At 40.0% G+C, this 12,927-nt stretch overlaps 1 protein-coding gene across 2 annotated transcripts in view; it reads right to left on the bottom strand.

The window, feature by feature from the left end:
• SMYD1 (SET and MYND domain containing 1) overlaps window positions 1–10,815 on the bottom strand; it is a 38,454-nt gene extending 27,639 nt beyond the window's left edge. The window contains exon 1 of one of the 2 annotated variants that reach the window (XM_002922340.4): window positions 10,607–10,815. In XM_002922340.4, the coding sequence (XP_002922386.1) occupies window positions 10,607–10,743 (137 nt within the window). In that variant the 5' untranslated portion in view covers window positions 10,744–10,815. The remainder of the gene's footprint in view (window positions 1–10,606) is intronic. The other variant, XM_019802883.2, reaches the window with a different exon arrangement.
• Between the last annotated feature and the right edge of the window lie 2,112 nt (window positions 10,816–12,927).

Genomic DNA, 12,927 nt, shown 5'->3' with positions numbered 1-12,927 from the left:
GGTGATAATAAAAACCAAATCTTTTAGTCAGGTTTTTTAAAATCAGTTTTGTTATTGTTTTTAAATTCTATGCAGATAACACCCCCTTACTGTCTTCTCCGCGGATGGACCTCTGCCATTACCACTATAAAGCTCAAATTTTCTTAGCCTGGCTCAAAGGGAGACAATACATCTGGCCTGGAGCCTGCCTCAGGATCCCATGAACTGACTTAATACACTTCTAATGGGGCCTGATTATAGACTAATCTATCTGCCATGAACAATAGCTATAATATGTCCACAGAAATTCTAGTGGAAAGACCCTCGTGTCTTCCAAGTCACTAACAACCACTCTGACCAGGAGAAGGCTAGAGACAGAGCCCCTGTGCTGCAGTGCAAAGACTTCACCCCAGACTGGGTGATGGAGAGACCTCTGCAATCACTATACAATCAATTATCAGTCCTTTAATCAATTCAGCCTTCAGTTCAACAACATCTCACCATCATATTGTCTCATGAGAGTCTTTTCAAACACTCTGCTATAATTAATTTTTAATTACTCTTCATAAAACGAAAATGTGATTAATTTGGCTTTTTTTTTTTCTTATAGTGAACTCATAGTGGGTTCCAAATGTTAGCCACCAAACTATCCAAACTATTTTCTACAGGCTCACACACTTGTTTTATAATCTATCCTACAATTTTGCTAGGGCCTAGAGTCAAGTTTTAAATCCTGGTGAAAAGCATTGTGAGTTATCTCCTAATTTAGATCTCCTTGGGATGAGGCCGACCTTTCTCTCCATCACCTCACCTGCTTGGCCATGATGCTGGAACTGGGAAGGAGGAGGGGGGTGTGTTTGAAGCAGATCCGAGCTTCTTGAACTTTAGTGTGCACACACATCACCAGAGATCTTGTTAAAATTCAGGTTCCAGCTCAATAGGTCTAGACTGGGGCCTGAGATTCTGCATTTCTAACAAGTTCCTAGGTCATGCTGAGCTGTAACTTCGAGTAACAAGAATGTAGAGATGACAGAAAACCTGCTCCTTCTGGTGGGGTATGCACGAAAGTGTCAGGCAGGCAGGAAGGGGAAATTTAATTAAAAAACAAAACAAAAACCCATTTCTCTGGTCTCCATCTCCCTGACTGGTGTCAAAATGGGTATTATGGAAGGTCACACCTGGAGTCAGTCAGAGCTGGGCTCAACTCCTAATTCCAGTAGCTACCAGGGGTGTGACTTCAAGCAAGTACTCTTAACTCTCTGAGCCTTTGTTTCCCTATGTGAAAATGGGAATAACAACACCTTGATCTTGAAATCTTTCAGACAGATTAATATTACTTGTTAATGAAACATGCTTACTATTTTAAGAAATTCAAGCAAGAAGAAAATTACACCACTCTCAGAGTGATTTTGAAGATTAAATGAAATGTAAAGCAGCCAGCTCAATGAGCCTTGCACAAGAGGAGTGCTCAGGAGCTGCCGGCCTGGTCCACCTACCCGTCTGTCACATGGGAAAGTTGGGCCAGGTGATCTCAGAGCTCCTGCTCCCGTCCAGCACCCACTAGTCCTCAGGCAGCCACCAGCGAGCAAGATCTCCTAGCTAGAGGAGAACCCCTGCAGGAGGGGCAGGTAATTCTCTGACAGAAATACCTCCCCTCCTACTTACTTCCCCCAGTGAGAGAGAGAGAGAGAGATCCAGATGACAGGCAGTCCTAAAACCACTTTTTGGATTCCAAGAGAAAGATGCTTCTTCCAGCCAGGCTTAGCCAGGCGACCTTTGGCAAGTCCCATTTCTCCTCCGAGTCTCTTTTTCCAGTGCCCACAGAGTATATTAATGCCCGTTTTCACAACACCCTGCAATTTTCAAAGAGATGTAAGCAACTCTCCTTTATTAAACCTTCACAACAACCCTTTAGAATAGTGATCACTGTCCTCACAGGGACATTATTCTTATAGGGGTTCCTGCTGCCTGCCACTGTGCCCCGCACAGAGGACAAAGGAAGCCGCCAAAGCCCACCTTTGGGCTCTGCCTGCAGCCCCAAGTGTGCTTTGCCCTGGCCAGTGGGTCCCCATTCACTCCTTGCTCTGCAGTCCTGCACTGGGTTATGTCATCTGTCAGAGTCAAGAGGCTGGAAGGGCAGCTGCTGCTCAGCTCCTTGTATGGAAATAACCAGTTACTGGACAGATAAATGCAAAGAGAAGGTGCCTGCAAGGTGGACAAGCCCTCCAAAAACACAGCCAGAAAGGACTAAACCAACAACTCTGGCTCTCTGGACTGCTAAAAAAACCCCTCAGCCTGCCAGGGGCTCTTCCCTCAAAAATGAAGGTGAAGGAAGCATGTTTTAAAGAACGCCCCCATCCCTCAAGTACCCAGAGGATTTTACAATATTTTCAATTCCTTCTTTCCTTCCTTCCTTGTTCCTTCCACTCTACCTTCCTTTTGCAAGCATTTATTGGGCATCTACTATGTGCTGTGCATTGAACTTGGTAATAGAGGGCCTTAAAGATAAACAAGACACAAACCTTGCCTTCGAGCAGTCCCCAGGCTGGGCTGAGGCATAAACACATATAAGCAAGGTAAGGCATGCCATCCAGGAGTGCAGGTAACTTGCTGCAGAACTCAAGGGAGGGAGACCTAACCGACACTGAGGTAGGGCAGGCTAGGAATCAGGGAAGTCAGTCATCTACAAGGGGAGGAGGCACTGTTCCGACCTTCTAAAGATGGGCTGAGTTTATACTCAGAGAATGTCAAGTTCTTCCACGGAGTGGCTCTGGCCTGAGTCAAGGCATCCATGTGGGGGGCGCAGGCATGTATTGGAGACAGGAGTAGCTATCTGACAAGGTCATATGATACACCACACTGGGAAATAATGCTGGAACAATGAGCAGACACGGGGGCACCTGGAATGTTACTCTCAGTAGTATGTCCTTATTCTGTAGGCAAAGGGGAGCCACTGAAGACTTTTGCAGAGAGCAGACGCACACCCAGGCCTGGGAGACTCATTTTCCTTTTCCCCATGGCATCTACTTAATGTTGTTTTTAAATGCCCCATGTCAACTCATAAGGGCATCGCCGGATTCATGTTTGCATTATACATACCTCAGCATAAGAAGTTAGGTGATACTGCTTCCTTAGGTCAGATCTACGTATTGCCTATTTATAACATCTCTTCTATATTAAAGTAGCAATTCTCAAGATTTTCTCTGCCACAACTCACACGACGAAGTTCACACACCCCACTCAGACCTGTCTGCATTTCCCACACTGGGGCTGTGATCGCGCCCCATTTCCCTTGCTCAAAACACATCTTCAGATGCATGTGACTGAAGATGACATCATTACAGGGACAACCCAGCACTTGATCTAATTTATATGGAAAAAGCAATTATTCTCAAACTTCTGCATTTAAGGATTAGTTCATAAAATTTAGCAATACAGCTCATAACAGGTCATGTGACATTCCACGGTGTCTTGCCTCTGCATCTGAAGTGCCAAACTAAAGACATATTTCTAAAGGCGCCTGGCTGGCTCAGTCGGTAGAGCATGTGACTCTTGATCTCAGGGTTGTGAGTTTAAGCCCCACTTGTGAGTAGAGCTTACTTAAAAATAAAACAAAATAAAGACATATTTCTAAACCTGCTATGGTTATTCTCAACATCAAGTGTAAATGTTTAACAACTCTAAGTTGAATAACAAACAGTGACTCATTCATTTTCTGAACACTGAGTGTAAATGTTTAACACTATAAGTTTAATAACAAACAGTGATTCATTCATTTTCTGAACTAACTGTTCGGGAATTTCCCTAATCCCTTTATTAAATGATTTCCATTTATAGCACCAGTTGCCCTCACCACCCATCCACCAGCTGTTATCAACTTCAAGGCCACAGTGTGTTGGTGTGTGTGCCACACTAATCCTGGTGTTCCCACAAGCCCACACAGAATTACAGCAGCTAAAAGCCCAGCTGTCTCCAGTTATGACCTGAAGCTCATAACTTCTCCAATTTTCAAAAAAGCCTGGCTGGCATTAGTTTCTTTTAAAGTACTCTACTTTTTCTTATGTTCTTACCTTTGGTTTTTCCTACACACATATGCATGATCTCCTGGGCACTTTGAATTCTTTCAACAGAATCAGTTAGGATCCAGTCCAGTTTTTGTTTATAGAAATTTTTTGTAAAAATCCACTATCCTTGATCCTTCTTAACATCTTCTGTGATGAGTTGGATTAATATGAAATTCATCGTACTGGTTGTGATAGGCTGAATGATAGTCCCCCAAAAATGTCAATGTCCTAATCCCTAGAGCCTGTGAATATTTTATACTACATGGCAGAAGGGACTTTGCAGAGGCAATTAAGATGAAGGCTCTTGAGAAGGGGAGATAATCCCGAAGCATCCCGCTGGGCCTAAGGTAATTACAAAGGTCCTTATAAGGAGGAGGCAGGAGGTCAGAGGGTGAAAAGATGCTATGCTACTGGCTTTGAAGATAGAGCCCAGGAATACAGGCAGCCTGTAGAAACTAGAAAAGTCTAGGAAACATAGCCCTACGGACCCATTTTAGATCTCTGGCCTTCAAAAGTATAAGATAATAAATTTGTGTTGTTTAAGCCACTAAAATTTGTGGTAATTTGTTAGCAATGGTAGGGAATACATTTGTTTGGTATTACAAAAGCACTTTTCTTCCTGGATAATCACATGTATATTCCTGTTTTTTACCTATTAGTTTCTGGATCTAACCCTTCTCTGGTCCCAGAACCAGATTCTGATTGTTTTGAAATTGATGGATGGGTGTCGTTTCTTTGATTAAGACTAAATATTGTTAATGGGACTGATAAGAAAAGAAGAAATTAAGTAGGCAATGCTGGGCCCACTTGTGGTGGGGGGCAGTGAAAAGTGATGGCTGGACAAGATCCCAGGAATCTCATCCTGCCCTATGACTCATCTGTGTATGACCTGGGGACGGCCTGTCACCTCACTAAGCCTGTTTCCCAATCTGTAAGAGAGGACTGAATATATTCAATGGGTCTCAACCTTCGCCTGAGTTGAAAGTGATTTTGTAAGTCATGAAAACTATAGACTTTCTCTCCAGAAGTAAAAAGCATGGATGCATATCCACATAAACTTTGATTCTCCAAATCTAGGTCTCTCCCTAGCTAAGGATCCATCCTTCCAAGATGAAGCAGCAAAAAAGATAAGGATCTTACCTTGCTGAAGACCTAAGTCATTCTTAAGGTTAGAACCATTTATCTTCTTATTCCCCTTGACATAAAATGAACTAAACAAGCTATAAAAAGGAAAGTGAAAGAATGCAATGACAATAAGTAACTGAAATAAAAATAAACAAAAAAACCCACCTTACACTTAGATATCATTTTAAAAGATACAAGTAAGATAGAAAAATGAATAATTTTTAAAATAAAGGACATGAAAAATTAAAGAAAGTCAAAAGTGGTTGAGGACAAGGTGTGCCTGGGTGCCTCAGTCTGTTAAGCATCCAACTCTTGATCTAGCTCAGGTCTTGATCTCAGGGTTGCGAGTTCAAGCCTCACATTGGGCTCCACACTGGGCGAGGAGCCTACGTAATAAATAAATAAATACACTGATTAAAATAAAAGTAATTGAGAATTACAAAAGAGGTAAAATCAAAAGAGCTAATAAACCAAAATGATGCAGAAGGAGTCAAACAATTTAGAAGTTCTGAACATTAAGGAGTAATAAACAAATGAGTGACTCATACAGTTTTCAAATGAGGGCATCAATAGAAAATAGACGAAAAAAATCACAAAAAGAAGGAAGGTAATGACAAATAAATGTATTTTTAAAAAACCTTTCACCTCCCTAATAATACAAAGATTGGAAACAAAATAATACTAAAATAAGTTTTTATAGATGAAGTTGGAAAATATAAGTCAAAGTTAGCTCTCTGTGTTGGCCAGTGCTGGGATAAGGAGGCAAATGCTATATTGCTCATGGAGAAAACTGGTATAATTCTCTTTGGTGGGGTGATTTGGAAATCTATATTAAGAGCCTTATAACTGCCTTTTGAATCCAAAATGTAGACTTCTAGGAGTTTATCTTTAATAAATAATCAGAGATGTGTGGAAAGATCTATTAGGAAAAGTAGGAAACAACCTTGATATCCAAAATAGGGCACTTGCTAAACTGATATAGAATAGTCAACAAAAGGAATACTATGTAGTCATTAAAAATGCTTTAGGAGGATAATAATGGTTTGAAAAGTTGCTCACAATTTTGTGAAAGGAAGAAATGTATACATTAATTATAATGAATCTAAGATATTGCCAATTATTAAATATATCATTTTTTACCATTAAGAAACAAACAAATGCTCCCAATTAAACCATGAGCCACAGATTGTAGGATACATCATGAATTCAGAGATGTCAAAATGAAATATATATCCTAGATTTAATAAAATCCTATATTGTGTCATATTCCTTTCATTGTAAAATAAACTGCCCCCCCCCATGTTTTAATACAGCATGCTAGTTTTAGGGAAGCATTTTACCATCAAGGTGTACAGGTGTACATTTAATGTGTTTCTTCCACCACCACCCCGCCTACAAATCATTGAGAATCAAGAAAATATTTTATATGCATCATATTTGCATGAAACAATTGAAAGGATCCAATTACACTTCAAGTAAAACAAAACAAAACAAAACAATCATAAGGATATATGCCAGAATGTTAACAGTAGTTTTCTGTGAATGTTTAAGGGTGCAGGAATTTTTATTTTCTTACTTTGGTTTTTCTATAATTTCTACATTTTCCAAAATAAGCAAAAAAAAAAAAAACTGAACAAGACAACATCATGAATTCCCAGATTAGTCCGATCTCATGTAGAAATAAGCAGGATCACTCAAGCTAAGACAGCATGGGCTCCTATTCTCTGTCCTCCCGAAAACTGGGCACAAGAGAGCACAAGGGGTCGAGAGCAACTTCTAACAGTTCATCTACTACCCTGGGGGGTTCATCCACTTTAAAAGACCATGTCCATGAAAGACAGCTCCTTGGTAAACTGACCTTACCCACCTACTTCACCTTCATCCCTTTCCAGCACCCAACCAAAACACCTAAAAAGGATGGCAAATAGCTTGTTCTTTTAAATGCCAGTTTTGATTGATTAGTAAGGCCTGCTTGGAGCATCCAGGTAGAAAAAATCCTTAGGCTAAGTTGGAATTCAGGAAGGAGTTGCCCAGTTGATTAGCTATCCCTGGCAGGGATCACGGTGGCCCAAGTGTTACATATTTGCCAGCCCTAAAAAGATTGTCTCTATTCTTGCTCCTTTATCTTTAAGGAGACCATCTGTTTTTCCAACCAGCAAAATTCAAGAGATCCTAACCAGACCAAGGACTATATTACAAGGGCATGGATTGTTGCAGTTAATGCTAAACTAAATCTATCCTAACAAACACGATGCAAACTTGCAAGTCAGTCTTAGACATCACAGCATTATATTTTAAAGCTGAATAGCACATACATTATGATCGGGTATTTCCACTCCTAGGATACACACCTCATGTATCTGTTTACCAAGAAATAAAAGCAAAAATGTCCCTTGCAACCACTTGCAGAAGAATGGAAAAATAAACTGGTACAAACTGACACTTCAGTTACATAAAACCATATGGATGAATAATGACACTAACACTGAGTGAAAGAAGCAAGTGGCATGAAGTCATATATTATACCATTGTTTCAAAGATCAAAAATAAAACACAAAGACTAAGTCATATATGGTTTAGGAATACGTACACATGTGTAAAACCATTACTCAAAAGGCAGGGGAATAAGAACATAAAATTCAAGATACTAGTTACCTTTGCAACAAGCCGGGGACTGGATAGGGAAAGATAGAGAAGATGCAATGTAATGGCGTATTCTAGTTAAGCAGGATGATGTTTTCATAGGTGCTCATTCATTGTTACATTTCATGGATGTTCACTTATTGTTATGCTTCATAACACTCATATATACAATATACATCATATTGTTGGAAAGAATTTTCATTTAATATGGCGCTCCACTAAAAATAAAATCTTTCCTCATGTTTGTATTTGGAGGGTAGGGCAGAAAGCCTGGATTGCAATAACATGCATTAGAATGTGCCTCTTTTGTGAGTGACTCAGTCCTACCTCCCCATTCGGGTTTCTCATCTACAGCGGCGGAGTCTCAGCAGGAGGCTAAAATAGGAGGATATGATGGGCAAAGGTTTCCTTTGCTGCCTCTCCAGGCTATCCAGGTACACCCAAAGAGCAGCCCCCTTGTCTTTGCGGTAACAAATTTGGGAAAAAACACTTTTTAAAAGTATCTCTTTTAGATTTCTTTCAATCATTTAAAGGATCATTTACCCCAATTATCCCAATTTTTATTACTGTAATAATAATGTAACATTTTGTTAGCATATTATCTACAATGTACACTGAAGTTGTTTTGTAGTTGTTACTTCAAATGAATAATGATTTATTTATGGTAAGAAAAACATGTAAACATCCTAAATGCTCAGTCATAAAGAAGTGGTAGGAGAGCACACCGCAATTAAATACTATGTTTATGAAGAGAACTTGGTAACAAAGAAGTGGCTAAATTGTTAAATGTAAAACATCAGTTTCTATAATAAGATCCCAGCTGCATAGTACAAATGAAACCTATGTTTTAAAATAAACTGGAAGGAAATACACAAAAATGTTTAGGGTTAGCATCTTTGCGTGAAGATATATTTTTTTCTTCCTTAATTTTACTTTTATAATGGAAGGAAAGCCCACTTAATTCCAAACACTCTTAAAAGGGATACTAATTGGCTATATTGGCTTTTGGGAAATGGAGGCACCAATGGATGTATTCTATATACAGCAACGTGGCCATTCAGTGGCAGCACCAAGATCAGGGTTCAGAGTTTCTGTTTTCTAGCTTTCTAGTCTTAATTCCGAATCCAACTGATTCCTCAACTGCGCTCACCTCCAGCCACGAAACATGCACAAGTACATTAATCAAGTAAGACAAGCTCCCAGTGAAGACGTATTACTGTCACCTCAGCCCCCTTATATTCCTCAGGTGACAGTCAGCCATATACTCCGTTTATTGCCTTCTCCCTGAAGGTCCTGGTAGGCAGGAAGAAACGAAAATCTGAATGCTAATCAAATGATCTCTGAAAAGCAGTGCCCATTCTCAGGATGGTGAGTACAGGGAGCCAACCACAAAGCCTAGATTATCAGAGGCCATCTTGATTCAGACCACATCAATGTCAGGCAGGTCACCCCAACTTTGGGCTCAAAGAATATTGTTATAATTTAATCACTTGGCAAGTTTTTTTTTTTTAAATAAAGATTTAATACNCAAAGCCTAGATTATCAGAGGCCATCTTGATTCAGACCACATCAATGTCAGGCAGGTCACCCCAACTTTGGGATCAAAGAATATTGTTATAATTTAATCACTTGGCAAGTTTTTTTTTTTAAATAAAGATTTAATATTAATTTAAAAGTTTGCTAGTCAAGTACAGACATGGTTGTAGGGAAATGGGGATATAAATTTAATGCAGATACTTTGGAGAGCCTATTAAAATAGAAATAGCACACTTTATGGCACAATTCCTCTTCTAGCCATATATCCTGGAGAATAATCACACAAGTGTACAAGTGGGAAAGGTCAAGGATTTTAAATGCAGAAATGTTTGTTTTCATGAAAAGCTGGAAACCACCGAATGTCTCTCAATAGGGAAGTAGATAAATAAGTTTCCATGTATTTATAGGGTCGAATATCTACAGCAGTCAAAATTGGCAATCCGCGTAGCATATGGATCAACATGGATAGATTACACGTGGGTAAAAGAAACAGATCTTTGAGGATTTAAAAGAATTATCTATAGACTTATAGTTCCCATAAGAATATATATCAAAAACATGTTGTTTAGTGAGAAGAGCAAGTTCTAGAATGACATTTGAAGTATGATACCAGTCTGTTAAAAAAAAAAAGACAAACTACAGCTATACATTTCTGATAAATGCAGATATATGTATATAATAGTACAAGAACATTCTACAAGGAAACACGTTAAAACATAACAGGTATTACCTCTGAGGAAAGACAGAGAAGATTGGGATTGGGGGTGGGAGAGGTAAAAAGAGCTTTCAGCTTCATTGGTGATATTCTAATTTTTCAAATGTAAATGGATTCCAGTGTTACCTGTGTATTTACAATTGCTTTTTTAAAGTTTCAGCAGCTACTTTATGCTCTAATATATTGATTATACTCAAGAAACTAAAAATTTGGAGACTTCTATAAGAAAATGTTTCCTATAACACCACACCCACCTTTCCATTCCCCTTCCCTCACACAGCACACCCATTCCACCAAGTTCAACAGTACTGTGAGAAAGTGCCCCAAAGCCTTTGCTCACCTTTACAACCCTCCTAGGGACCAGAGCAAATCACATTAGAAATGACTCTTTGCAGAAAAAGTGATGCCAGAAAACAGCTGTCAGAAGTGCCATTTTGTTAAAAATGATCACACGGATTCTATCCCTTTCCCTGATGATTTTGAGAGCAAAGGATTTTAGAACCACACCAACAGAGACAAAGCGGCAAGGCCTCACATTTCATACCTGTCAAAAACCACTGCGGAATAAGCCCGCTCGGCGAAGATGACATCTGCAGCCCAGAACTCCTTAGTGGCCTTCAGACCTCTGCCCTTGCCCTCAGAAGTGAAGACCTCCACGTTCTCCATTCTCCCTATTGTCATCTCAGAGCCCTTCAGGCAGCTCGGTGGGTATTTCACACTGAGCCAAGTCCCTTGTCCTTGCTATTTCAGCACCTTCAGCATCCCAAAGAGCAAGCCTATAAATGGACAAGCACCTCCCCTTCCCTACCCCCTCTCAGCCACTGGGCCCTCACCTCCCCCTCTGCCACATTTCCTGGAGGTGGGAATGGGGCAGACGGGAAGACAGTGATCTGACAAGGGTCTCGTTCATCACCCAGCGAAGCTGACAAGGCGGAAATGACCATGGGCTAGTGTGCCTCTCAAATTGGGTCTGAAAACTTTGAAAAGTTCCTTTGCAAGAAGCAGCTCAGTCCTGCATGGCAGTTGTGCTCAGCTTTAGTTGGAATAGGGAGCACTTGGTCAGTAGGGTATTTTTAGCAGCCAGATGCCTCTGTCAATCCAAAGCAGACAGCTGAAATGGTCCAAGAGAAGAGGTGATGCTTGCTGCTCTGGGAACCTTCAGCTGTCAGGCTTCTACTTTCTCAAGTGTGATGGGCCCCTAATCCCCCTCCCACCTCCCCCATAGGCGGAGTGTTTGCAGAATACAGCAGATGCCAAACTGACCCTCTTGGCATATACAAAACAGTATTATTTAAGCTCCAAGGGGCATCCCTCTTCTTCAGTACTACCTGGGGCTCTCACAGCACCCCCACCCAGGACATGGAGGTCTGGGAGCTCCCTGATGATGCAGGTATGTTGGATGTAGGCTGTATTATGAAGAGGAGGCAGGCTTTGAAAATAAAAACCCTCATGTCTGTCTTTTTATCATATCTCCCTTAAACATATGTCTGCTGCGAGGAAAATACCAACATGCTCTGTCTTTCTTCTTTCACAAGAATGAGGACATTGGTGGGGTAATTCTAAAACGTCCATTGACCTAAATGCCACTTTTTTTTTTTTTTTTTTTTTTTAACTAAACCCTACACCCAATGTGGGGCTTAAATTCACGACCCCGAGATCAAGAGTCACACGCTCTACCTACCGAGGCAGGCAGGTGGCCCTAAATGCCACTCTTCCTGATTGCCAGACAGCTGTTATTTAGGTTGAAAAGGCAAATACCATATGATTTCACCTACACGTGGAATCTAAAAAACAAAACAACCCAACAAAACTGAAATAGACCCACAAATACAGAGAACACACTGGTGGCCGCCAGAGGGGAGAGGGGTGGGGGGATGGGCAAAAGGGGAAGAGGAGATACAGGATTCTAGTTATGGAATGAATAAGTCAAAGGGATAAAAGGTACAGCACAGGGAATACAGTCAATGGTATTGTCATAGCGTTGTATGGTGACTGATGGTAACTATACTTGTGAGCATAGCGTAACATACAGAGTTGTCAAATCACTACATTGTACGCCTGAAACTAATATAACACTGCATGTCAATGCTACTTCAANTATACTTGTGAGCATAGCGTAACATACAGAGTTGTCAAATCACTACATTGTACGCCTGAAACTAATATAACATTGCATGTCAATGCTACTTCAATTTAAAAAAATAAAATAAAAATAAAACAATTTTATAAATAAAATAAAATAAAATAAAATAAAATAAAATAAAATAAAATAAAATAAAATAAAGTTGGGTGCCCCAAAGAGTAAACATTGCATGCTCCCAATGNTGCTTCTTCCTCTCCCACTCCCCCTGCTTGTGTTCCCTCTCTCGCTGGATGTCTCTGTCTCTGTCAAATAAATAAATAAAAAATCTTTTAAAAAAAAAATAAATAAAAAATAAAAAANTAAAAATAAAACAATTTTATAAATAAAATAAAATAAAATAAAATAAAATAAAATAAAATAAAATAAAATAAAATAAAGTTGGGTGCCCCAAAGAGTAAACATTGCATGCTCCCAATGGGGGGAAAAAAAAAAGATTAAAAAGGAGCTCTTCAATCCAGGTTAGCTTCAAATGAATACCTGGACCCACAATGCTGGGCAACTCAGGGCTTTGCCGCAACCGATCTTCCCTCGGGAGCCAGTGGCTCAGCCTGGGAGGGATTAGGCTGTTCTCTAGATACTATACCCCTGGAACAGGTTCAGTCCCAGCCAAGGTCAAGAAAGAAATCTAGCTGCCCCAAGTCAGAAAGAGAGAGAGCATCAAGCCTAATGCTTTAGTTATATCTGAGTCTCAACCTTACCAGAACAAGTATTCTATTAAAGTG

This window comes from Ailuropoda melanoleuca, chromosome 4 (assembly GCF_002007445.2).
Source record: "Ailuropoda melanoleuca isolate Jingjing chromosome 4, ASM200744v2, whole genome shotgun sequence".
Lineage (NCBI taxonomy): Eukaryota > Metazoa > Chordata > Mammalia > Carnivora > Ursidae > Ailuropoda > Ailuropoda melanoleuca.
This window is presented reverse-complemented; position numbering and strand designations above follow the sequence as displayed.